The sequence below is a fragment of the Drosophila nasuta genome, chromosome 3 (assembly GCF_023558535.2).
Source record: "Drosophila nasuta strain 15112-1781.00 chromosome 3, ASM2355853v1, whole genome shotgun sequence".
Taxonomy (NCBI): domain Eukaryota; kingdom Metazoa; phylum Arthropoda; class Insecta; order Diptera; family Drosophilidae; genus Drosophila; species Drosophila nasuta.
In genome coordinates, this window is record NC_083457.1 from 4811290 (window position 1) to 4839200 (window position 27911).

Below are 27911 nucleotides of genomic sequence, written 5' to 3' on the forward strand. Positions count from 1 at the left end.
GATAATCAGACCTTGGCAACGCCCAGCAACGGAGGCCTGTTTCAATTTTTCAAGATCAATGTTCGTCGAGGCTCGTTCTTTATACTAGTATATACTATAGCACTTTCTGCCCCCGAAATTTTTTTTTGGTTGTGGTATTTTGACACCCATTTTATTTGCTTGTTTTCGCTGCGATCTTGATAATTGGCAACAGTGCAGGAGAGGTTAGCGCGATTATGGATTTATATGCTTGTTTACGCCAATATTCGAATTGTGGTCGGGCCTCCGACTCATAAACTTGCTGGCTATTGATAAGCTCTGGCCACGCCCCGTCGAGACCCATTTAAAAATACTCAACTCGGAACTACATCAAAATCTCATGCTCGCTTTTTATTAGTAGACTCTTAATAAACTATGATTAGCAATAACCTATGGAACCCACATCACATGGCTGCCACACGCGCCTTCAACTCGACCAGCTGAGTGGACACCTCCTTGGGCAGATGGCCACCCACCTGCGCCTCAAAGTACTGCTCAATCTCGGCGACCTCCTGTTGCCAGAACTCCTTAGGCAGATCAAACAACTGCTTCAGATCCACACTGTCCTCCAGTCCACTCACATTGAGTGCATCCTTGCTGGGCAAACGACCAATGGGTGACTCCTCGTAGCACTTCTCGCCCTCCACACGTCGGAAGATCCAGTCCAACACCCTCGAGTTGTCCCCAAATCCAGGCCAGAGGAACTTGCCTTCACTACTCTTGCGGAACCAGTTGACATGGAAGATCTTGGGCACCTGACCGCTCTTCTCCATGCTCAGCCAGTGGGCGAGGTAATCGCCAAAGTTGTAGCCGAAGAAGGGACGCATCGCGAAGGGATCGTGCATGATTACCTTGGCCTTGTGCTCAGCTGCTGCGGTTGCCTCGCTGCGCATGGCAGCTCCAATGAAGACACCATGTGACCAGTCGCGAGCCTCATAGACGAGCGGCACACCAGCTGGACGACGACCGCCGAAGAGTATCGCAGAGATGGGCACGCCAGCGCTATCCTCCCAGGCGGGATCGATGATGGGACATTGGGAAGCGGGCGTGCAGAAGCGGGAGTTGGGATGAGCGGCAGGTTTGCCTGACTCCTTGGACCAGAGTTTTCCCAGCCAATCGGTAACGGTAACATTCGCCAGCTGCGATGTCTCCATGCCCTCCCAGTAGACGCCGCCATCGGAGGTGGAGGCCACATTGGTGAAGACCGTGTTGCGGAACACGGTGTCCATGGCAATGGGATTCGTGGCTCGTGATGTGCCAGGGGCAACGCCAAAGAAGCCATTCTCTGGATTAATGGCACGCAGAACTCCTTGCGAATCGAACTTCATCCATGCGATGTCATCGCCCACACACTCCACCTTATAGCCAGGCAGCGTCGGTGTCATCATGGCCAAGTTGGTCTTGCCGCAAGCCGAGGGGAAGGCGGCAGCCACGTAGATCTTCTTTCCCTGCGGATTGGTGATGCCCAGAATGAGCATGTGCTCAGCCAGCCAACCCTCCCGCTTGGCAATTGTGCTGCCAATGCGCAGAGCGAAGCACTTCTTGCCCAGCAAAGAGTTGCCGCCATAGCCAGAGCCATAGGAAACGATCTCGTTGTCGGCAGGCTTGTGCAGGATGATGGTGCGCTCGGGATCGCAGGGCCAGGAGGCCTGAGCCTGCACCCCACTGGCTGGCGTACCCACCGAGTGGAGACACTTGACGAACTGACCGTCGCCTTGTTGCAGCACTTGGAGCACTGGGGACCCGGCTCGCGTCATTATCTTCATTGACTCGACAACGTATGGCGAGTCGGTGATTTCGATACCGATCTTTGAGAGTGGTGAGCCCACTGGACCCATGCTGAAGGGAATTACATACATGGTGCGTCCCTTCATGCTGCCGGGGAAACGCTCTGCGATCGCCGCCTTCAAGTCAGCCTCAGATATCCAGTTGCCCAGAGTGCCAGGCGTCGCCTTGGGTGTCACCGGCACAGTCTGCTCCTTGCGGTCCGTACAAATGAAGGTCTTCGACTCGACGCGTGCCACATCAGCGGGATTGGTGCGAGCCAGCCAACAGTTCTCATACTTAGGCAGGGGAACAATGGTGCCTTGTTTGAGCATAAGGCTCTGCAGCAGTTTGCTCTCAGCCTCGCTGCCATCACAGATGTGGACGCGCTCCGGTTGGCAGAGGTTGACACACTTGTCCACATAATCCCTGACTGCTGGCGTCAAGGTTTTTGCATCGCCGTATTGCACGGAGAGAGCACGACAGACCAGGCGAAAGTTGTAGCTCTTGGGCGGCGCAATAAGTCTAAGGAAATAGAAGAAAGATAGAGGATACGATGAGGATCAAATTGTGGAAAGATTTCAGTGAAGCAGAACTGAGTTCAGTCCTCAAATACAAATGTTATGCGACTAACAACGCTTGGGCACAACTGTACCTCAATTAGTATTCTAAGTATGCTCGCACAGCTGCTGGAAAAGAGTCGACGCGACGCTGTATTTACCCCAACACAATTGTAAAAAAAGAAGAAAAAAAAAAAAAACCAAACTGGCTAATCAGCTGTTGGCTGCTTGTTTCAGGCAGGTTTCTGCGTATACCCTGTGCAAATAAAACATCAGTTGGGTTTTATGTGCTTATTAGGAAGGCAAAGAAATTTTAATTTTTTTTAATTCCAGCTTGAAGTTTAGCTCAGAACATTGTAGTTGATAACAAGCAGCAGTCAAAGAAATTATTTTTAAATTATTGTAATAATTATTACTAAAAATTGCTCTCTCTCTTTACATCTTTCTACGATAATATTATATCTTTTAAGAGCTTCGAAATCTAGTTTAAGCAATAGTAGATTTACATTCAATGAATTTTCCCAACAGATAAAGATTTAAAGAATACAATAAAATAAGTTTATCTGCCAAACTTGTCAATTTACTTCAATCTTTCTACCATAGTGTATTCTTGAAATAGCTTAAAGCGTATCGCAAAGTCGATATCTTTTAAACCCAACATTTTGTATTTATTTTTGTGTTAAATATCATGAAAAACTTGCTCAGACTTTTGCACAACACAACAGACGGCGTTCGGTTTTGGGGATTCCAAGAGCAGCAGCCAAGTGGAGACAACCTTCAATTGTCTCTGTTTGTATCGTAGAGAGAAAGACGGAGAGAGAGAGAGATAGAGAGAAGGCGTCGTCATGACTGCGTCACTTTCATTTGGCTTGTGTGTTGATCGTCTGAACGAAGTGATGCAATGTTTCATCAGCCATTCTGGCTGTCTGGCTCTCTGTTTTGGTGTTGTCTCTTTTATCGCCTCTCTTTTGCTTCGACTGATCGTTTGTCATGGCACCAACTGACACTGAATGCTTATCATGGCACTTAGGATGAATCTCTGCACAAGTCCTGCAATTAGTTGCCCTTAAATGAGGCAATTGAACTTCTAATCCCCCATCTATGACCCCTTCCTCACTCTGCTGTCGTTTATCGTGTCTGCTGTTGAGGTTAATCAGCTCATATCATAATATCTGGGCCACTCAGACATGCTTCACATACAAATGCTATACTCTATACTCGGTTACATGGACAATGCTGATGGGGTGCAAAGTCCAATCATTCGAGCTCTGTTCCATTTGGTGACGTCACGACGCAGCGTTTTATGTAATCTAATTTGGCTGAGCAGACCAATATATTCGTAGTTTCGGAACTGCGCATTTGTCTTCTCGATAGTAACTATGTAAATGTGTGTGTGTATTTGTTGTGCGTATGTCAATAGTGTGTGTGAGTGTGCGTGGCGTGTGTGATGTCTGATGTCTGCCCTGGATAGCGTCATTAACACACATTATGTGCATGACTATGGCATGATAATAAGTATACTCGATATCTAGTCTCGCGTGGAGTCCACTAAACAAAGAGATAGAAGAGCTCTTTTTAGAGCTGTGTCAACAACTATTCAAAATAAATAGAGTTGAAAAGCAACAGCTGATCGCAAATAAATTCTGATTCAATCATTGAAATATATTTAAGAAGTAAAAAACTTGCAGTACAGATGCATAAATTCAATATTGATAGTAGAATAAAAACAATAACAAAGTTAGGAATTCTACAAAATGTTCTATAGAATTAAGAATTGTTATATAGACTTTTAAATTAAATTAACAACAATAACTAATAGAAAGTATGCATAAATAAAATGTCTAATTATAACAAATGCTTTTCGAGCATTCAACTGATTTCCCCTTCAATAATGTCTAATATTGTCTTCAAATTCAGTTATATAAATCATTTTCCTAAATAAACAATTTGGTTGATTTGCCACTGAATTAACCTTCTTGAATTTGCGTATATAGCAAAAGTGCTAATGAATTAGTCTGCTAATTTAATGTGTATGCATTTTTAATAATTTCTGTTTGTTTTGTTCGTTTTTTCGCTTTAATCCAATTGACAGATTTTATCGTCAGTCGATCATCTCATGTACTATGATTTTTCCGTTTGCTGTTTTGCTCGACTTCTTTTGACTTATTTGCATTTGTTTTGTTTTCGCTTTGTTTTGGCGAAACTTAATTTGATAAAGCGCAAAGATTTGTGGCCGTCTGGTGGAGTTTTTTGTTGGGTTTATGGGGCTTTTAAATGGATTAAAACGAAACACAGAACTCTTAATACTTGCTAAATATTCATGTAGCATTATGTTTGCTAATGCTAATGATAAGAACTGACCACAGCTGCAATTTTAATGGGTAGAGCTCGTGTTGTCCATTCCAAATTTTGGCTATCAGTATCTCGACACTTGCAACTAATTACTCGGCACACATCTCCCTAAATACTATACAATGTTTGATGACTGTCACGCGCCAATGCGAACTAGAAATCTATTTGTGATGATAACAAACCCAGGGTCTGTCTGTGTAAACAATCTTTGACTAAGGCTATGGGAATGAGAATTGGAATGAGTGGATTTGGGATTTCAAAGAGGGAATTTCTTCATCTTTTTTTTTTTGTTTGGCATTTACAAATGGCAAGTACATTTTTATCTCAGTCACAGAGATGCATTGTGTGCTCTTTTAATTCAATATAGGACCAACACAGTTGCATTTCATACTGTAAGATACCCTGCCTAGAATATGAAGATAAGGGTTTATCTTAATCACTAATTCTATTTTTAACACTACTCTAAAATGTAAATATTTATGAAATATTTTTTATACAATAAAAGATATAGATGTAGATACCTACAGTTTGAGATACTCTAAAGAAAATAGAGAAGATATGCAGTCATTGCAAATAGTTTACTTCCCTAAAAATCATTTTAATATAACATATTTTGTTTACATTGTTTATCTATAGTTTTATTATTATTCATATTGTCTTTATTGTGTATTCTAAATACACTTGTGTAATATAAATATTTTCTAATCTAAAGGTTCAACAAGTAATGAAAACAAATGAATTTTGTTGAAATTTATAAAATTTCTTTTTTGGTTGATTCGCTCTCTATAAATACCAAAAGAAACGCATTATATTTTAGACACTCTAATATATAATAATAGAAATGCTAATCGAATAACTTGTACGAAAAAATGTGCATTCGATTAGCATGTCTCTCACGCATTGCATACCCTACTGGATGCTGAATGTACTGGGTATCTGGCTGCTGGCTGATGCTTTGTTGCCATTGCTGCGGCACATTTATTTTTGTACTACGTATATTTATTTTTATTGAGATTTTCATGCGAAATACGCAGAAAATTAACAGGCGCGTGTTTTTTATTCTCATATACTTTCACAACTGAATACGTATGCAGTATATACGTGGAAAATTTATTGAAATACTATATATGTGTGTGCAGAGATATGAATAGGTGCTGTATATAATATTTATTTGGGGTTTAGACGTGGCAACAGAGTAACGCCACTATTTTGTATTTAAGTCATAAGCGAAAAGTTCCAAATAAATCGTATTCTAAGGGCGTTTGTTCTGGGGGATAAATTCGTTAACTCGCCTTGGCCGTCTGTCTTAGTTTTCGGCAAAATCGAGTAGACTAAGGGCAGAGCCCCCAAATTAGATGTGCGTATCGCTGGAGACCTTATCAGCTGGCCATCGAACAGCGAACGCCAAGGCACTAAACACGTAATACTAAACGCGTATCGCAAGCAAAACCAGTTTCGAGGGTGTCCAGTTTGAACCAGTTATCACTGACCGACCGACCAACCGATCGAGCTGGCCAGACAAATGTCTTTGTTGTCGACGCGTGGCTCCACTTAAGCAGCAATACATTTTATTTAGTTCTCAGCTAAATTGTTTACAGACCGATTTATTTTATGACGTCTGCCGAAAAGGGAATTTCGCGACTATTTCGACTTAGTCATGTTAACCTGCAACCTGTCTCTCTGACAGCAATAAAGTTGATGGAAAATTTTCCCTACGTCACAAACATACTTTCTATAATCTCTACAATCAAAAACAATATGCAATCTAAATAAACTTTCTATATATTTATTTATTCTCTTCGATTCTTGACTTCTTTCGAATTCCACACCCTTACATTACCTAAATAAATGTATTAAGTATTGTTCATATATATATGTAAAAAGTAACTGGCATTTATCCTTGACAACATGTCTTAAATATAATTCATGACTAAGGTCATCGGACCGTCCGGAATGTTGCCCCACTTAACCAGTTAAATGCCAACTCAGGATGGATTGCAACGAATCAGTTTTGGGAATGTTGTCCTAGTCATCGAGAAATAATAACATACTATACTACTCGCATCCATTGTCTGAAACCAATTGAAGGCCAAGGCCAATTAGTTGTGTTGAAAGTTGCCCCCACAATAAATATAAGAACTAATATCAATTACCGGCGAGAACTGGTCTTTGCAGGAACTGAGAATAATTGTTGAATTTCAGTTTGATTATACTAATGAGCTCTATGACATATCAAAGTCCAGTATCAACGTGTGTCTGTCCCTGTGTTTACCAATTGATAAGAGAACGATCGTATCTCTCTCTCTCTCTCTTTCAGTGTAAAACGTAGTAGGTGGCGTGTAGATTATAGAGTAAAGTCTTCCTATAATAAGTGTATGTTCGTTTGTAATGTCGTAAATCGTCGTGGTCTGTGCGGGTGCTCTAGGCATTTCTACGGCATACAGTGGCGCAGTAGATCACCTTATTTAGTTGGTAATAGAATGCAATACACGTCATGAAATTTTCACATTTTCATAAACAATTCTTGTTAAACCAACGACACTTCCCTTCGGATATCTTATCTTATCTTGCATTGAAATATTTTATAAAAAACCCAACTGAAACCGACATGAACCGAAATATGAAAGTGTTCTACAAGTAAACAAACAATTAACTGATAACAACTGAAGTATTCGATACAATTAGCGAGTTCCAATTCTTCTAGACTTCTATTGATCGATGTGGAACAAAGACTTCTGAGAAACCCATTAGATGAGTCGCGTGGCCAATTTGATAAACATTGTCATAAAGTAATTACAATTACGTACTATATATAAGATTGCCCACATTTATTTTGATTATTCATTCATCGAATGCGAAAATATGTGCAAATATTATTGTCTTTCTTCATTGTTTGAATAATATTATTTCTCTTGTCAAGTTCTATTTGTATTTGTGTCTCTGTTGCTGCTCACTTGGGGGGGCTCGGCTAACAAAATAGCGTCAACAACAACAAAAGCGAAAATATTGTTGTGGTTGTCTTTGCTGTTTTGCCGTTGCTGTTGCTGTTGCTGCTGTCGTTGTCTCGGTCTCTTGTTGTCGTTGCCGTTGTCGTTGTCGTCGGGTTGTCTAAGGTTATCATCAGCGTGTCAGAAGAACGTCGTTGCTAGCAAACTGTCAATGGATTGCACAAGTAATAATAATAACAAAAACAGTGTCAGATACACGTACATAACATATGTACGTTGCCTGCACTTTGATAAAGCGCATGAAATATGAAAAGGAAACCTCCAGCGATGTTGTCAGGCCTCAACTCACAAAAACAATTGGCCAAGAGGTCCAAAAAAAAAACAAACCAAAAAACCACGCCACTCCAACGCTGCTATCAAAACAAAAGCAAGCAAAACAACAGGAAAAACAAGTAACTAAACGTTAAAAGAGATTTCGATTTTGTCTGTTTTTCGGTTATTTTGTTTTTATTTTCAGTAACCGGCGCGGTGCTGTTCCTGTTGCTATGCAGCCTCAAAAACAAAGGCAGCCACCAACACAATCATCGATTTGTTTTTGTTTTGATTGCTTATACGCCAGCAACGTCAGACACACAGATACACACTTGGACAAAGAGAGGCGGCAGAACCAGTTGGTTAACTGCAGGCAAAGCGTCGCTCCCCGAGATCGCTCTCTACACACACACATACACACGTTCACACATTTATACAGAAAGAGAAGGAAAAAACCGGAGCCAAAACAAAAATACAAAAATAATAGACGAAGCGTGGGCGGTACGGTGAGGGGAGCGGAAATTGTTGAATAAAGAATGCGAAACACAAAGCGGACAAAGCAAATGCTTACAGAGCGAGCTTTTGCCCACAAATGTATGCAATAATTGCTTGCAATTGAGTTATTTAGTTGTCAGCCCCGAAGTATGCTACACTTTTTTTATTGCGCACAGCTGTGCAAAGAGAAAATACGGGCTTTGGGGTTCTTCTAATCGCAATATGCGCGTAATCGCCAGCCAAATAATATTTATGAATTATCAGCATTTTGATTGGCTTAACTAAAAGCAGAGTCTTGAACAACAGGGAGATTAGAATTAATTCAATTGAGACCCTGCAACTAACAAAAATGTTGCATAATTTTAAGCGCATGCAAAAAGTCGTATGACGAGTCAAGTAAGCTTCCAATTCATTGATAAAACTGTTTAAACATGGGGGGTAACAACTGAGAGAGTTGATAGCGTGCGTGAAAATTGTTTATAAACAAACTAGCGAGCGTGTAAACTTAAGCATGCGAGAGCGCGATTGTAAACAACATGAGAGCGGCCAAACTTAAGAACATTTTACGTTGATGTTGATGTGGATGTTGATTATTTTATTTGTTGTTCATACGAGTGCATTGATCTTGAGAGAAGTCTATGGCATTAACATTGATAAGAATTGCTGCGGATGCTGCGAAAAGTTCAGTGTGGAATTTTTCTGTAAGTGAGACTAGTTTTACATGAGCCGAAAGCGATAAGAGCCCTTCGATTGAGGTAGGTTATTGTCAATGAAAACTATTTGAAGCATATTGTTGAAAATAGTAGTAAACTACATAGCTGGTAAGACAAGTAGTAGTGCAATGCCAAAGCATAACTCAATAGAAGTCCCTGCTTAACTCGAGCAATACTGTGCTGTGCGCTTTAAATGGCTAACCACGGGCTGACAATGACCTGCTTATGGGGCGACATTTAAATCCGATTAAAACTTACCCGCTTCGCAATAAGTGGATGCCTTTGAGTAGCATTTTGTGTTTTCTCGTTTTATCGCTTTATCGCTTCCCTTTTTTCTGTTTCCTTTCACTTTCAGCTGCGTCCGTTGCAGTTGTAGTTGCAGATGCAGTTGTAGTTGTAGTTGTAGATGCGGTTGCCAATTGAGTTGAGTTCGTTTAATGAATTTATTTCGTTTCGCTTAATTTGATGAAATTGTAGTCGTAATGCGAATTTAAATTTAAATGTCTTGCACTCTGCACAAACTAATTGAAGAAACGTGGCGCGAATCCAGAGAGTTCTCTCACTCTCTGTTTTAATCTCTCTTGCTCTTGGCACTTGTTGTGCTTCAACAATAATCGCACAGCTGCTGCAACTGTTGCTCCTACGACTGCTACTGTTGCTGCTCCTACTGTTGCTGCTGCTGCTGCTGCTGCTGGCACTTGTTGCTGCGTCCACACAACAAACCAAACTGAAACTCTATGGCTGGCGTTGGTTGGGCTTAAGTAACAGATGTATCGCATACCATACGACACATAACATACGCTTTGCTATACATTTTTCGATTCGTTTCGATTTCTGTTGTGTTTGTCTTTATTTCGCTCTCTCCACTTCTGTTTTATGCACAGCCACTTACGCTCACACCCACACTCACACTCAGTGTCATCAACATATGTGCTGCTGATAAGATAAGAGACCTGCCCACGTTGCCGGCTTGCCGTCTGCCGTCCACCGCCTGCCGCATGCTACGTGCCGCTCTCCGCATGCACCTCACTCGCCAGACGAGACGCGCCTCCTGCCGCCAACTTGGCAGTCGCTGCAGTTACTCAATGTCTGCTCCGGCAGGCGAGAGTTCCATCAGCCGATCTCAGCTGTTGTCTGGATGCCTTATCGCTCTGACCTGTGCCCCGAATTATGCTACAACAATAGCAACAGTCGCTTATCGTTGCGTTGCGCGTTCCACAGATTTCTATACCCCATCTGGGCTATAGCCAAAACAGTTTTGGATAGCTTGATACAGAGAATCTTCTAGTCGTGCAACTCTTTTTTACTCAGTTCATATCAATCACTCAATAGTAAACACATTTATTATTGTTCTTTTCGTTTGCGGCATTATTTAATAGCTCCGTATTGTTTATGATGGTTATTTTTGCCACTTCAGGAATGACTGTAATTACCTGTACTGAAACCAATTGAAGCAGCAATGCAGCACTTGCAATAATTAACAATAATATTACAATAGGATAAATAAGCTATGAATGAGGGAGAAAAAACCATTTGGATCTTTATCAATAGCTACTTGCGAAGCTATTTGGCCGAACGAAACTTGAACCCAGAAGCGATAAGTATAATCTGTTGGAAATGTTTTTAGCGTTTACTAAACGTTATTCTCAGTGCAAAGTTCCTTCCTCTCGCCTGAACGCCAAAAGAAATTATTAAGAAAGCAAAATAAACAGACTGCATTGAACACGCAATTAATGATTGCCAAAGATGTACAATGGGTGCAAGTGGCAATTAAGCTGAATATAATTTATAAAGTGTATATTCGCTTGCTAATATGAAATAACAATTTTAATTAGACAACGAAAATGTTAAAAAAAAAGTAAAAACTGTTTTCACTTTCATTGGGTTAATTGTGATGTTATGTTTAAGATATGCCTTTTTTTATATATTTTCTGTTATAATGATGTGTTATAGGTTGCAGGTATTGGTTATTAATATATCACATAGATTGAGAACCGTGTTACAAATCTTTAATAGGAAACTAGTATCGACCATAGGATAACATGAAAATTCACCTTATCAATCATGGGTAGTTAAATTAAAATAGTGTGTTTATGCGATTGGGTTATTGACTGAAGTAATGCATTATAATTGTCGACAAGACGATTGAGATCTACTGAAAAGAAAGTGTGGATATGGAATGTTCTCCTATGCTATGTGCAGAACTCTCTGACAGCTAATAATATTGAGAAAAGATTTTCACTCCTTGTGTATCCAAACGAAGGTACTGATCTATGCTACATCTATTATTGAAACAATAACTTCAACAGCTTAATAAGATTCCACGTGAAAAAGCTGAAATGTTAATAGAGTAACTAGAAATACTCCAAATTGTGATCATCTAAATAGAATTCACCATATTGTGCAATTGAACTGAATTCGACGTCGTTCGCTTAACGGTGCTCGAAATTCGAAATCGACCGAACGTTCTGGGGTTCTAATCGCAGCTATGAGGCGCCAATAATGAGGTTTACAATGACCAATTATTTCGCTGTTTGACACATCTGAGTATTCTTCGGTTTGCTGATAGGCGCATAGTCTAGTTAGTGCTCAAAGCTAAGCAAAAGCTCATTTTAGGTTTCAAGTTCTTAACGGTCACAAAAGAGGGCGCTTTGCAATTTTATAGTGATGCCTAACTGTCATCATTTAAATGTAATCAGTTACGCTCGAGACTAGGAGACTAGCGTATTCGATTGTGGTGAACGCTATGTAACAAAGATAGCGATGTGTGGACGTAAAGATGTTTTGTGTTAATAACATTCAATTTAGTCAATACTTCATTTTTGTAATCCATCTATTCCAGTTTATTGTGAATTACGGTAGCAGAACAGTTTATAAAGACCGAAAACAATTTCTGGCTCAGAATGAAAGGATTTGAATTTAATGAAAACACAACATTACAATTGTTTTGCTCTTCTTCAACTTAACCCACTATTCTTGAAATATGTTTATTAATAATAATTACCTGCGTACATATGTATATCATAGTAATATTTCACATAAGTAATTTCTCGATACGTTAAATACAATCGAAATTTACATGAGTCCATTTATTCGCATCGTTCGCTTATTTCTTAAACACTACGACAATAATTGATATACAATATTTATAGTTTTATTTTATGTTTGAATGTTGAATTTTAAACATGCGAAATAAATTGTACAATTTGATCATCAATTGGTGTAAAGGACAAATAATATTCGAAGGAGGAGGATTAACTGCGTAGATCCTTCATTCATTCCAGTTACTGTCAACAGATTTTATATACTTAGCTATAACTATCGTAACTAACGCTTCTTATCTACCACTCGCGCTCTCGACCAGTGTCTTCGCAAGGTACATAAATAGAACATGTGGCAGGCACTGTACTGTACTAAACTGTACAGTGCCGCCAGCATTTTACAACTATAGCAATCTACTGACTGAAAGGAAAATACTGATTTGAAAATCTCTTCAAAATGGAAATCAAAATTCAAAATTCTCTGTATGTATAAACTTGTGCCTATCGGAGCGTTCACAATTCAATTTCATAAGTATTTCTATTTTGTTCATTTCATTTCATTTCATTTAATTTTTCATTGTATTTTTAGTACTTTTTATGTCTTATTGTCTTCAACGGTTGCCGTTATTAAAAAATTCCATTTCTTTTGATTATAGGAAATTCAATAGAGTGTTTATCTTGTATGTGAATTATAAATGTATGTGAGTTGCTTTTAAACCTGTTACGGAAACCGAATGTTAAATACATATATAGTATGATTTTAGAACAGAGGTGAAAGATGAATCTGGAGTTTAGTCAGAGATTAATGCTGCTTAATAGCTAATTCATTTATTTATAACGCTTCTCGATTTTTTGTTTCGACTTGTAATAGAACTTTACAACCACTAAAACTATTCACAGCAGATTTTTATTTTATTTTTCCATTTGTTTTGAATACTCGTTTAGGAGAACACTATTAGTGTTGGGTGTGTGAAAATAAAACTTAACTGAAATATGGAAATATGGACAGATTAAGGATTATGAAGCAAGTGGCTGTATGAGAAAGAACAGTGTTTGAAAACATAATTTCTTGATGATACATTTCTTAGACTACACTTTGAGGATATCATTTAGAATATCACATATTCCATTTGGTTTTTTCTACTCTTCGGTTTATCATCTTTCTTTTGTGTGTGTTTATGTGTGTATGTGTATTTTTCCAGATTTTTGTTGTTTGTATTTTTGTAAATTTATTTGGTATATTTTTGGTTATCGTTTGCATTTAACAACTGAACTAGAAGTTATCTTGTTAATATATCAACTTGTTTGCCATTCTTATTATTATTACAATAGTTAATATATATGTATATATAAATATTTATATCATACTTTATGTAGAGCTAAACTGAATATATTTGGGTGTTTGAGTATGTAAGTTCAACTTGAAGAAATGAGACTAATAATGAGTTAAACTCGTGGAAATGCATTCGTTAAAAGTGTTTCTTTGGATTTCTACAAAGCATCTTGCAATTAAAATTCTCTCGGCTAGGCAGGGTTAGATAAATATAGTATATATATGTACATATAGATATATATGTCGATTGGACTTAAAACATACGAAAATACGGCTGTGATTAACAGTTAAAGCATTTAACTTTTTCCAACTAAATACTACGGCAACATAAATAAATGTATGTAATCCCTTTCTCAAGATCTCCAACTTTGTTCAAACCCGTTTTGTAGTTCAATTGTAGCTCATTGTACATAGTGTATCTTTGTGATTGTGTATGTGTTAGTGTGTGTATGTGTGTGTGGGAGTGTTAGTTTGTGAAATGTTTATTTAACAATTTTTATATTTGATTTTTTGTTCTATTCATTTGAAAACGTTTTACTTAACTTTAAGTTGTATTATTTTAATTATAGATTACATTAAAATACTTAAAATACTCTCATATAAATGGTTTAGCGCTTTCATAAGCATCTGATTTACATAGTACATTAAGTATATGCATATATACCAAATATATAGTATATTTGTATATATTTATGGTATATTACTCACCCTTGCCACCTCGCAATCTTCTTGCAACACACTATCTACACATCGTATGCGTCCTTTTTAAAGTTCTGCTTTCTGCTTGTTGGCACATTTAGATGATTGCTGCCCGTTTTGTTGAGGGGCGTGGTTGGGTTTGTTTTGTTGTTTGTTGTTGTTGTTGTTGCTGCTGTTGTTGGACGCATCATCATTAAGCGCATGGTCATAGGCTTATCCTCCTCATCGTCCTCGGAAAAGTCGCTCTGGGTCTTCACATGACCACCCAACGCTGGCCCACTGAAATCATTCTCATCGTCCTCCTCATCGTCCTAAGAAGGCAAACAGTTTGTTGATTAATTATTAACACTACTAGAGACGTTGTTAATTAACTTTAAGGATATACAAAATATGTATATATTTGATACTTAAAAAAAAGAAAGATAGTTAACTAATGGCATAGCTGATATTAAGCGCACTTAGAACTGGATTAAAGCCCATCGACAGCTACAGTTTATGAACTTCAGTAAGAGTTCATGACAATACAAGTACCAAAAGACAAACGAAATCAAAGGGAACAACAAACAAAACAATGTAAGATATTAACAAAATTATACATTTTAGTTTGAAATTAGTTTTTGATCAATTTACAATACGTTACTTTACCTCTTGTGTTTGCATTACTGAACCATCTTTAGGCCAGAGTTGCTACTCGTAATCTGACTGCGAATAGCCCATCCGTCTGACTGTCTGTCCATTCTTTCTGTTAGTCAGTTAGTCACTTCTTCGGTCAGTCTGCAGCCTAAGCCTAATCATTGAGCCTTGTCTAAACTTGAAGTTAACTTTTTATCATATAGTACGAGTACGAGTACGAGTAACATTTGCACTAAACTAATTTGTGGTAAATAATTGTTATCATTGTTCTTCTTCTTCTTCTTCTTCATATTTTCGTTCTCTTTGTTCTTGTAAAGAAGGCGCTGAAGAGTACAAATTGCAGTTGTTCGATAGATACGATAGAATACATAACATTTTGCTTATGTATGTATTTCAAAGTATATTTAAATGGCATTGCAATTGTTTGTTGCTAGTTAATATGCTGTGCGTTGTTGTTTAAAAATATTTGCTTGTTGCTTTACTTATTTCAAATCGGTTCAACAATAAGTGAGCAAGTTTGCTGTATGAGACTTTTGTATAGTCAGGCAGACGGCGCGTGTTTAATTTCTCATTGTCCTCGAAATGCGTGGAGTCAGGCGATGCAACGGGTCTACTTTGAGAATTGAGTTGAGTTGAGTTGAGTAAGGATTTTGGGTATTTACTTGAGTTGGATACTTAAAATGTGTTGTTATTCGATTATTTGTAAGTTTTGGTTTTTGGTTTTCATTTTAGAAGTTCTAGTTCTGTTTGCATGAGTGTGACACATAAAATAGAAGGGAAAGAAGAAAATCGAGAATTGTGATATTAGCAGCTGTCTTATGAACGTGGCGGTTGTTAGGTGGCGATGATAGGACAACATAGAACTTACTTCAAAGTCTCCAATTGTGAAGCGTGTCGCCGCTAATGAATCTTGCGGTGGCATATCCGGACTCAAATTCTGATAGACATTGAGCGAGATGGAATGGTTTTGAATGTCGCGAATGTTGATGTTACAAATTTGAAGCATTTTTGTTTTGTTTTTGTTTTTTTGGTAGATAGAGAAACAAGCGCAAATGTGTGAGTGAATCGTTAAGTGAGAGAGAAGACACAATTAGTTACATTTATAGTAGTAGTTGAAAAGAGAATCTTAGCTTAACTTCAAGACAACAACACAACTAAGTACTTTACTATACAGAATATCCAAAATGGGATAAAACCCGCCCCGAAACCCAGATTTACACTCACATCATCATCGTTGTCAATCATTTCCTTGGTAGAGGCGGTTGTCTCATTGCGACGTATCGAACCCTGGTGAATATCCAGATCCACTTTCAGGCACTGGAAGCTGCGCATGAGGAACACAATGGGCATGGGCAGCACTCCCGCCATTATCATGGCCAAGGCAATGCCCATCACCCAATTGGGGTAATTCTTTTGCTCAATAGCACCCTGAATAATAAGGAGAGATTAGTGAAAATACTGCTACAAAATTAAAAAGTATTCATTAGCTACCAGTTCGGCATTCCAGGCTCCATATGTGGGATTGCGAATGACCATGAAGACCACAGAGGAGATCAATATGCAGACCATGATAACAGGGCCAATGTAGCGCCAAGTTAGCTGCCAGTATAGACCCGGTCTATAGCCCGTCATCTGATAGATATCCTCAGTGAAGCTGTGAATGAAAGTCAAATTGTAATCAACATTCAAAATGCAAATCTCAATAATTACCGCTCGTGTCCGTAAATAAAGATGACGGCTATCATTTCCATTAATGCGACAACAACCAAACCGATTGTGCCGGCAAAAGAGTCAAACATCTTGAGCCAATACTCGCCGGCACCTGTGCAGAAGATGAAACCGACAATAAAGCAGAATAGACATACCACGCCAGTGACATGTTGTTTCTTAACCCGCTTTATGATGTCTATGTCGAATAACGTGCACAGCATGCCCTCAAGGATGCCGATCTGCGATCCCAATCCCAGCGACAACAACATGGTGAAGAACAGCACAGCCCAGAATGGTGCACCGGGCAGCTCGACGATGGCCTGGGTGAAGACAATGAATGCCAAGCCTGTGCCCTCAGCAGCCTAGGGAGATGGTAAAGAAGAATTTAGCAGAGTTTATATAATATTAACTAGAATCTAAAGTGATCAACTACTTATAATAAAATTCTAACCAAAACATCTAATTTGCTTCTTGCAGGCAATCGAAATTGACAGTAAAATAATCAAAATTGTAAATTAACAAGTAAGAAAGTTACAGTCGAGTGTGCTCGACTGTGAGATATCCGCTACCCATTTTGAATAAAAGCAAAATATTGCGGTATTTTTTAAAAATATACCAATAATACAACTATACTACAAAATATACCAAACGGTATATTTGTTATATCGATATAGTACCACATTCAAAATATACCATAGACGGCACAATATACTAGATTGTCGGCCGAAGCACCTAAGACCCCTAGTAAGTAGGCGTTTTTGCCTATACAAAAGTATTTCTTTAATAACTTCCACAATCAGAAATCATAAATACTATACTTATTATTGTATACAAAAAAATTCGCAGCTAAAGCTTGAAAATTTCGCTTGTTATTCGAATTAATTGATTTGCGGGGGCGGAGGTGGGCGTGGCAAAAAATTTGAAACAAAGTTGATCTGCGTGCAAACATAACAAATGCTGTCGAAAAAAGATTATAGCTCTGTCTCTTATAGTCTCTGAGATCTAGGTGTTCATACGGACAGACGGACAGACGGACAGACACACAGACGGACAGACGGACATGGCTATATCGTCTCGGCTGTTGATGCTGATTAAGAATATATACATATACTTTATAGGGTCGGCGATGCCTCCTTCTACCTGTTACATACTTTTCCTGCCGGCACAATGTTATAATACCCTTCTACCTTATGAGTAGCGGGTATAAAAATATTACTTTTTACAGCATGTAATAATAAAATGGTACATTTTCAATGCAGTACTATATCGATATACCAATTGTATTTTTTCGGTATATTGATTTGGTATATTCTCAGACTGTACTTCTCATACTCATACTTTTAATGTCTCTAATAAAATGTTCGTTCACACACTTATAAAATTATTATAATATTCATTTGATATCCCTATCTATACGTTCTATTACACCTTCCTTATAACATAATGTTAATATTAGATTATCTAATCTATCGACTGTAGTTATCGTACTCATTTTTCTTTCTTGTAAACATCCCCAATAATAAGTTCATTCAAACAATTAAAAAATTATAATAATTATTTTCCTATCTAAACGTTCTTTAACACCTTTATAATAACATAATGTTAATATTCGATTATATAAGTTATCCGCTTTAACCACTTACATTGTCCAGTTCCTTTTTAATGTCGCATACACTGAGCACAAATGGTTTTGGCTCGGTTGCATTGTACTTGGCCATAGCCACATTGAACTCCTCGACTGTGGCATTCGTGTAGGGCAGCATATCATACTTTACCAGCATTTCCGAATTTCTAAAAGAAAACAGAGCCAAGAGAGACCAGTTGTAGTCGGATTGAACCAGTTAGGCAATAGAGTAGAGAATAATAACTCAATACCTGGGGCAAGCTCAATGGGTCAACACAACACAAAAGTTGAAGAGCAATTGTCAATAGCTCAAAGAGAGCGATGGGAATGCTGTGGAACGGCAAGAGGGAGTGGGGAGGGAAGGGAAGGGAAGGCATTGCAGAAACCTGTGCAGCGCCCATTAATTGAAACAAATTGACCGCGTATCGATTGGGCTATCAATGGGCAAGCAAACAACAGCAAATGTAGCGACGAGCTAAAGATAGCTGCTCGTCGTCGTACACAAGCTGCCGCATGCCAGTTACAACTGGTGAATGAGTGGATTCGATGGTCAGTAATGACCCCGCCCAGTGCGCTGATGCCCGCTGATGCGTACTGATGGTGAACTTGCAATGACCCCAGACCCAACCCTAAGCCATGTCACAATCAGTGCTCACAACTCACCCGGCATTACAGCGATCCACGTTGACTGTGGCCTTGAATCCGAGTATAGCAAAGATGACGACACTCGCATAGATGGCGGTGACCGCATTGCATACGGAAACCAGCAGCACGTCCCGGACGCAATTGTTTTTCGGCGTATTGTAGCTGCCGAAGGCAATCAGCGACCCAAAGGCCAGGCCAAATGAATAGAAGACCTGTGTGGCCGCATCCAGCCAGACCGTCGGCTCCAGTAGCTTACCCAGCTTGGGCGTATACATGTGCATCAATCCGTCGCCAGCGCCGCGCAGCGTGATTCCTCTTATGAAGAAGATGGTGAGCACAATGTAGGGGAAGAGGGAGGTGAAGTAGACCACCTTGCCGGAACTCTGGATGCCCTTCATCACAATGAAGAAGACAATGGTCCAGGACAGCAGAAGGCACAAGACAATCCACCACTTAAGGCCGCCGGGTTCATCCATCGATGGGGCCGCATCCAATGTGGTTCGATACCAGAAATATGTTGTCTCCGACGACTTGGCGCATTCCTCTAGCTCAAAGCCACTGCTGTTTGTCGGACAAGTTGACCACGGCAACGGATACTGCAAAAGAGAAACAGATTTCATTATTTACCCTTTTATGAATATACTCGTAGTAATAACTTACTCGAAAACTGTTGAACAGATAGTAGAAGACCCACGTGATGATCACATTGTAGTAGAGCGCCACAAAGAGTGTCACAATGCACGAGGAGATGCCGATGCCACCCAACCACGGATGAATGGTGTTCCACACACCCAAGGCACCCAAGCGCATACGCTGACCCATGCCCAGCTCGATGAGGAACAGCGGTATGCCTTCCAGTATCAACATTATCATAAAGGGTATCAGAAATGCACCTGCAAAAGAGCAAAGCAAAGTCAACTCATTACTTATACGACACGTTAAACGGGTCGACTGACTTTAGTGGGTCATTGATTCATAGTTAAGAGTATTCCCAATGGGTCTATTTTTAGTCGATACATTCGTAATTGAATTAAAACCAAAAGAGCTTGAAGCTCGGAATGTTTCCTTCAATAAAAGTGCGTTGTTGTTTGGCACAAGAGAGGTGTGTTTATACACATACGGTACATAGTTCGCCTCGGGGCCAAGGCCCACAATTAAGCTCTTCCGGCAGTCCCAATAAAACCCGCCAAGCGCCACCGCCGCCCTTACACAAGTGCAGCCCATTCACGAGTCGTAAGCTCTGCAATTAGTGTACATTAAATCTCATAATGTTATTGTCAGAGCAGCGCATTTGATTAGCTTCAGCCTCATGCGCTCATGATATCGAATTTGTATGTACGAATGCAACAGGAGCGGACTGCGGGGGAAAGAGGGCCATTGAGCTAACAATGTTGGATTTGAACTATCAATTTTATTTATCCAGACTTGTTTGACATTTTGTCAATATGCTGTTTTTATTTACAACCTCCCGTTGAATCAAATCCGCCTCTGCTCCTGCCTGCTTCTGTATTGACTAAAGTCAATGCAATTAACGTTATCATCCAGACATATTAACTTCAGTTCGATTTGGGTTGACCCAGTGCATTGATCGGGCAACGATTTCTTATCTCATATATACAGTATAATTCGTTGAGAGATATTTCACTATATTATGTTACTTACCGCCACCATTCTGTTGGCATAGGTAGGGAAAGCGCCAGATGTTGCCCAGTCCCACGGAATAGCCGATAATACTGAGGAAGAACTGCATCTTGCCACTCCAGGCGGCACGATCCGGTTCGCCTGGGATGTCCACCGATTGCACTGAGTTACGTTGAGGTGCGGTTAACACAATGGTCACCCCATGGGTGCCATCGCCCCTGGCTCTCGTGTTCAGTGGCGCCATCTCGTGGCCGTTGCGTGGTGCATCAATTATTTTAGTGGCAGCCATCAACGTTGGGAGTTAACTGCCCCTTTTACTTCAACGTCACTTTTTCTCTGTGAATTATAATGTAGAACTGAATTAGTATGCAGAATAATTATCTACTTATTTAATGATGATATTGTAGCTTCAAAAATATAATAACATAGTGTTTATTGGGGCCTTTGGCGATAGTTTGTAGTAATAACAATTCAATCTACTGTAATCCACGGTTTTTTTAGGGAAAATTTTAATATTCTATCTACATTCGATTTTTATTAAGTGTACAAAAGTAAGTGACTACAGTTAAATTCATTGTCCAAGTAAGTTACGTAATATGCGAATTGAAATGAGCAAGCCAAACAACTTTTTATCAGTTTCTATTCATTCTTTTTTTTTATGAATCGAAACCTTTTTCGAATTTCGGATCTACCGCTGTCATAGCAACGATCCAATAAAAATTATTTTTTTTAAGTCCTGCAATTGGTATTGCTATTTAGAGACTTAATAAATGTGAATTCAAATAATATAATAAATTTCTTTATGATCAGCTATTTTTCTAGTTTTATTCTTTTTTTATCAAAATTGCTAAAATACTAAATAATATTCCTGCTATTGGAATTTCATTTTGTTCCATGAAATGCTACTATAAAACTTATTATTTAGTTAATCAACTATTCTGCTTACACGTTTTTATTATACTCATAAAGTAGCCAAGTATCTGAATTGTGTATTCATGCAGTCTGCAACTTTTTGATGAACCTGTCATTTGTTTGATCAATAATGTAGCTATAGACCATGTGTGTTTCACAGTGAGTCTCTGCAGACTTGTGTATACATGCAAATAAGCTTAAGCTAACCATTTTTTGTGGCACGTCCTTGAGCTGGCTTTCGAGTGGTTCGTTGTATATGGCGGAATTGTGATGCCAGGTAACTCAATTTGTGCCCTAATTGTTTGGCCATTATAGAATTTTATTTGCTTTCTTTATTCACTAGTTGCCAACATTTTCTTTTTTTTTTTATTTGTAATTTTATAAAGTTCAGTGATGAAGCTTAAGTGGATGCCAAACTGACATATATTTGTATGTGTAGTTTGCTCCTGCCACAAACAATGTCAGTGCATCTCATTCTCACTCCCATTTTGTCTCTTGCTCTCTTTTCCCTATGTCCTCTGTGTTACCAACTAATCTACCAAACACCAAGAGCTTTCAATTGCAACCAAAGAGAAGGTTGCCACTAATTAAAATGCAGTCCAGAGTATGTACATGTAGTATTAATGTGGTAAGTCGTTTATTTTATGTACTTATGTGACTACGCACATTGAATATATAATTCGTTAAACTGGATTAGTTAAGTAACATATTATCCAAGATCCCTATGCATAATTATATGAATTTATTAAATGGTATTAAAGAAAATTTCTACTTAATATTAATACCAGTTATGGTCCCTAATATAAAATATTTATTCTAAATATATTTTCAACCCACTTAAGTAATACTATATATCTTCTTGGTCATACCTATTCGTACGTCTGTTAATATATTCCTTGAACACTTGCATAGCAATAACTATAAAAGCTACAGATAGGAACTTGGAAACAATATTCGTATTTAAATTTAGAGCAAACATTTAGAAATGGTAATAGTATTTATAATATAAGTTCTATTAGAATATTATATTGTGATGATACAAAAAACGAAGAGTTTACTTCAATAGAATTTTTACTTTTGTAGCAAATCCAGACAATTAAAGAAATATAGCATATTTATTATATCCGTTTCATATGATTTGAAACTTTTAGATATAGTTATAAAACATATGAAGCAAAATTAAATATAAATAAATTCTCAGAACTTTAATGCTATTTTGATTATCCAATGGATCTTTCTTTACAATCTTATTTTAAATGTTAATATTATCCCATTCTGAAAATTTAAATAATATAATAAATATAGTACATATAAAAATCGATGCAATTTGATTCCACTTGATTCCAGAGTATTTCATCGTCTCAATCGAAACTTTTCATTCGTTCACTGACAAATGGCAGTTGCTTTTACTTTTAATTGTTTTACGTGTTGCACAGTGTAAGACCCCCAAAAAGGGCTGCAGAAGGTCGTTACAAAGCAAAGCAAGCAAAAGTACGCACTAACCCACACACACACACACACACACACACACACACACACACACACGTTTATACATATTAGCAAACACATGCCCATGGCTATGTATTTGTGTGTTGTGCTATTTACTTGGAGGCTCGTCTCGCCTGCTGACGTAGTAAAATGTCGCCAACAGAAGTCCACAGTAAAACGGAAACTACAATGTGGATAAAAGGGAAGGGCGATGAGTGAAAGAGAGCGACGAAGAATGAAAGAGCAAACTGGCACATACATACAAACTTATGTATGTATGAGTAAGCAGCTGTGCAGCAAGAAGAAGGAACATTAGGTGCACTAACGAAAGAGAAACTCACCACAAAACGACGAGGCAAGAGAGTGACAGAGCGAAAAGTGGAAAAGAGTGAAAGAGAAGCGGCTAAAAAGCTGTCTGAAAAAGCTTTTTGGCGTCCTGCTGCTTCATTGATGGCACTGAACGTTTACATACATACTACATAGGCAAGTGGGTGCAAGGGTGTGTGTGTGTGTGGGTTGTGAGTGCGCCCAACTTGGCGTATACGTAATGCGCTATGACGTCTTTGGCTGCTTTTCAAATGGCCAGCGGCAATTGCGTATCTTGTACAAGAGCTCAAACACTCGCTGGTTAGAGGATGCAATTGTAAATATTTATTCTAGATGGCAAATCAAATGACAACTGACTGGTGAAAATTCTAAAGCTGCCCACCCAAATTATATCCCTGCACTCTAATAAAGCACTCGAAGCGCATTATTATTCAATTGTGCGAAAGAAATTCTCCCTCTCCTGAAATGATGTCTCACCCTTGACCTAGTCGCTTAGTTGCTGATTCCGGTTTGTTTATCACTATCGCCTCTGTCTGTCTGTCTGTCTGTCTGTCTGTCTGTCGTCTGTCCAATCCTCCAACTTTCTTTCTCGCTCTGTTGATTACACAATCCAATTTATGTTACGTAAAACGTTGTGTGTGAAAATAGCAGTCCTGTGAGGTCCTGAGCTATTGTTATTGTGGCCTAACACTGATTTCTACGTCGCAATTCTTGTTGTTGTTTTCCATGCACCTGGCATTTGACCCATGCCTTAGTGCCCCCTTCTCTCTCTCTCTCTCTCTCTCTCTCTCTCTCTCTTTTCAACCGGCGATTCTATATATAAATTTCAAGCTGTCCGCTGTTGTTTTGTTTTTGCTCTTGCAGGACACATCTGGCCCTGGCCCTGTCAACAGCAACCTTTCCGCGAGTGACGCGGGGGTGTGCAGAGGAACGTTGGCATGAGTGTTAAGTGGTCTGCAGCACATTACTTAAGCAATTTTTGTAGGATATTATTTAATAATAGCCCCAGCAAAGGCCACAAATTTATTTATTGGACTCAATTAGGGCTTCAGTAGTATACCAAAATATTATCCCGATTCCTTCACTAATCCACGAACAGTCGCACACAACTCTTATGTAACCGCATTGTAATGCACACAAAATAATTTCACAAGAGCAAGGCAAACGCGTTGGCTTCGACCTCAGACAAAAATACATTTTAAATGAATGGAAATCTACCGAAAGTGCGCCCAAAACGGAGCTACCTCTAAAATATCATATACAGACTCACACACACATTGACACTCACTCACACTCAAACACACACATTGGGCATAAAAGCTTGCCATTTGTGGGCTTGTGTTGGTGTCTTTTTCGGTGCGCTTTAAGTTGTACCTTTGAATAAAGGACAAAAGGGAATTGCGTCGTGCCAAAATGTTATTCAAAACAAGTATTATAAAAGCGCAAATTGAGCAAGCACTGCTCATAGATACCCTATAAAAGTGTATGGGAGTATATAATTTTTTTCTCACAGAAAGGTTCTATAAAGATTGAAATGATTAGGAAAACATGTAGAAAATAAATGATGAATAAATAAATAAATGATATAAAGAAACGATTGATATTAGGAAAAAGATTTATGATTTATAGTTTGGTAATAACATACTGCACTATTCCTTAATACTAGATTCTCAAAAGCTACCAATTTAATAATTATTAAGAGAGTTGCAAAGCGCTAATTTTGATATATAACAGATATTATTATCGCATATCGTATATGTCGAGCTGAGCTGGGCTTTTTACGACACACTTGAGTGCAGTATTAAGCGGAAATAAAATACAATTCCATATGGTAGTTGTACTCATATGCCCTTTTTGAATTTAATAGCTTCATATTTTATAGTCGCTGCGTTTGATGCGTTCATAGTCTGACATATGAGGTTCGCTCTGACAACTTTTGGCATAGGGTAGATATGGAATATGTATATTTGTGTATTGTAAGTTCAACCCTTCAGCAACGCTAGGCGATAGAGAAGGATTTGCCTTGCGGCAGATTCCTCTAACTCTGACACTTTAAAGCCAGCACACTCAAATATAGTGTAGAACTCAAGGGAAAGAACAGAGTAAAGGATTATCTAGTGTGTAGTGTGTGACATGGCGTGTTACCCGATCCAATCGATACGCGAATTGAGGTAGTCGAAATAGAAGAGACACTATAAAAAGAAGAAGGGCGGGGGCAGGTTTCATTCTGCATAAATCATGCAGTTTGATTAGCAATGAAAAGCATTCGATTCATGCCATCGATTTGCACGTTTTATGGGGCTTTTTGGATTTGTTATTTGCTATTTCACCTCTCTCTCTCTCCCTCTCCCTATCTCTATCTCTCTCTCTATCTGTTCCGCTACAGCTTTTGCCACCGCACACTTGAACACTTGTAAACATTGTCGGCAAACTCAAGTTGCTCGTATTTATGAATACACACATTGAGAATTTTAATTTTCAAAATTTTCCCATCTATTTTTAGTCAAAGAACAAGCGCATTTTTGGCAATTGCAATGCTTCAATTGGTTTACAATATTTTTGTCCAATTTTTGGTTGTTTAGGAATCAATACCATAAAGCGTTGGCCTCTGAACTTGTTCGACTTCCCACGCCATGCCTTTGTGCGCTTCGGTTAAAGTGGCGCCGATTCTATTCTCTTTGATAGCGTAGCTGAACAAAAATTCAAGTACAAACCCCACTTCCCGCTTTTGGGGTGCGTCAGTGGCCTGACCTTGATGATTACGCTCAAGAGTCGCCACCTGCACTCCTCGACGGTTTTCTAGAATTCCAAGTTAGTCGCCTTTGAAGCTGAAGCCATGGCTGAGTTGGACTGGACTGGTTGGAGCCACTTTAATCTGCTTTAGCTGTTCCATTTAGTGGTTTTGTATTACAATTCGCTTTGTTTACGCATCCCAATTCTTGGTCTGCAAAAACTAGCTCAACGCTTATGTAAACACTTGCACTTAGTTTCAGCGAAATTGTATCTCAAATCATGAGACAATGGAAAATTTACCAGCTACCCAAAATTGATAAGATTTTAGCCACATAGAAACCAAATTAATCCAACTTTTTGAAGGCAGCTAAATTTTTAAAAATTTAAATGAATTTCAAACACATTCAATATTTTACAATGCGGAAATGTTTATTATGCTATTATTATAATTACAAGCTACGCAGAATAGAATACTTACTATCTATAAGAAAGATTTCAATGCCAAATGCAACACAATGTATCGAAGGTAAACATCAATTCATTTGGTGGACATAGTATCGACTTTTAAACCCCAAAAAACTACTGCCTTATATGGCGGAATTTCAACACATAATATACTTTCGCTCTCTCAACACAATGTGAGAAAGAAGGAAGAGAAAATGAGGGAGATAAATACTGAGAGGGTGGATGTAGATGTGGATGTGGACATGGATGAGAAGAAGGGAATCGGAAAACTGGCAATTGTCAGGGCCAAAACACAATCAGCCAAGCACAAAGTTCACTTTCTTGTTTTTTGGCAGAGCATCAACTGTTGGGCTGTTGGGCGGATGCTGCTGCTTTGGCTATGGCCACGGACATGGATGTAGATATGGATGTGGATGTGGATGTGGGGAGGAATAGGACATGGGTTAAGCTTTTGGACAGAGCAACCCCCAGCCAATGCCATTGCCAGCCTCAATGCAATTTCCCTTCACCACATTTGGGTAGATGAGAGCAATTGAGCACGCAATAAAGAGAGACAGAGAGCGAGAAAATGCCTGAGTCGAGAGATGAGAGAGAGGAAGGCAAGCAAAGGAGAACTAGTGTGAAAAGCTTGTACGGAAATCCACGTATTTTTCGCAGCAAGAAATCTGTTTATGTTTATGGGTTATGCAAAAATCAATCATATGATATTATTACTAACTTCTGATTCAATTTGCAAACTCATAACAGTCTGTTATTATTGTTGCCACACATTCTTGTTGAGCTTTCAAAACACACGTGCTTCTGCCCCATGGATGCTTTCATTTTTATACTCTTTTTTTCACTGTAAAAATGACAGAATAAAGCATCGTTCGACGTGCATTCTCAGCGAATAATTTTGCATGACAATATTCGCTGATTGCAGATTATGCATTTAAAAACATTTCACAAATTTTCGTATTTCGGAATTGCTTATGGCACAATCTATATTCAATTGTGGACTGTGTAAAAATGTTGAATTGAAATCGCAATGCAACCGAAAGATTCTTAAAGGGAAGCACGTGTATCCTTAATGTATGTGTATGGGTGCGTTAGGTATTGGTGAGTGTATGACCGCATGTATATGTGCTGTGTGCGCAGGACACGTCAGGATACAAATTCTGACAGTTCTATGCGAAGTTGAAACGTACCAAACTTTCAGTTCGCTTACTTCAATAGGGCTCTTTAAGGGCGGAATTTTTTTCACACAGACACAAAGGACACAATCGCGCGGCTTTTTGCTTTTTTCTATCTTTTGGCTTTGACAGATACCAGATTCTCTTTGAAAGATAAACTTGTTGGAATTTCTTGTAGGCACTTTGCACCACACTCACAAATTCCAAAAATTCTGTCACGAAAATTTGCGTTTATTTTATTTGTTTTAATTTGTTTATTTATGGAGCTTTGCTCAATTCTCACGACCGTTGCTTTGTGCTTTCCGTTGTAAACTGATTTGCTTGGC

General features: G+C 38.8%; 2 protein-coding genes across 4 annotated transcripts; both read right to left on the minus strand.

Annotated features, from left to right (window-relative positions):
- Positions 1-348: 348 nt before the first annotated feature.
- On the minus strand, positions 349-9860 carry LOC132794149 (phosphoenolpyruvate carboxykinase [GTP]). Its single transcript, XM_060804412.1, has 2 exons — positions 9421-9860; positions 349-2307 (listed from the first exon to the last, which is right to left on the minus strand). Exons 1-2 carry the CDS (start codon positions 9453-9455, stop codon positions 423-425), a joined length of 1920 nt encoding a protein of 639 aa, XP_060660395.1. The 5' UTR covers positions 9456-9860; the 3' UTR covers positions 349-422.
- LOC132794147 (sodium-dependent neutral amino acid transporter B(0)AT3) lies at positions 2218-27902 on the minus strand. 3 transcript variants are annotated; one of them, XR_009633187.1, is made up of 11 exons: positions 27601-27902; positions 20510-20824; positions 19508-19740; positions 18866-19443; positions 18222-18369; positions 16579-16940; positions 16360-16522; positions 16093-16296; positions 15737-15805; positions 14881-15611; positions 14456-14546 (listed from the first exon to the last, which is right to left on the minus strand). XR_009633187.1 is itself a non-coding variant. In XM_060804410.1 (10 exons), the coding sequence occupies exons 2-9, from the start codon at positions 20775-20777 to the stop codon at positions 14280-14282; spliced, it is 2223 nt and encodes a 740-aa protein (XP_060660393.1). In that variant the 5' UTR covers positions 20778-20824; positions 27621-27902; the 3' UTR covers positions 2218-2307; positions 14245-14279. The 3 variants fall into 3 exon arrangements, 2 of the variants coding, with proteins under 2 accessions (XP_060660393.1, XP_060660392.1); XM_060804410.1 differs by lacking the exons at positions 14881-15611; positions 15737-15805 and adding an exon at positions 2218-2307 and having other exon boundaries at positions 14245-14546; positions 27621-27902; XM_060804409.1 differs by lacking the exons at positions 14881-15611; positions 15737-15805 and adding an exon at positions 2218-2307 and having other exon boundaries at positions 14245-14546; positions 27601-27901.
- Between the last annotated feature and the right edge of the window lie 9 nt (positions 27903-27911).

Excerpts from the sequence above, each read along its gene's own strand:
- LOC132794149 (XM_060804412.1), bottom strand. The coding sequence starts at position 9,455 with ATGCTACTCAAAGGCATCCACTTATTGCGAAGCGG. Across the intron at positions 2,308-9,420 it reads ATCCACTTATTGCGAAGCGG|ACTTATTGCGCCGCCCAAGA; the intron begins GTAAGTTTTAAT and ends CTATTTCCTTAG.
- LOC132794147 (XM_060804410.1), bottom strand. The coding sequence starts at position 20,777 with ATGGCTGCCACTAAAATAATTGATGCACCACGCAACGGCCACGAGATG. Across the intron at positions 16,297-16,359 it reads GAGCCTGGAATGCCGAACTG|GGTGCTATTGAGCAAAAGAA; the intron begins GTAGCTAATGAA and ends CTTATTATTCAG. Across the intron at positions 14,547-16,092 it reads TGATTGACAACGATGATGAT|GACGATGAGGAGGACGATGA; the intron begins GTGAGTGTAAAT and ends TTGCCTTCTTAG.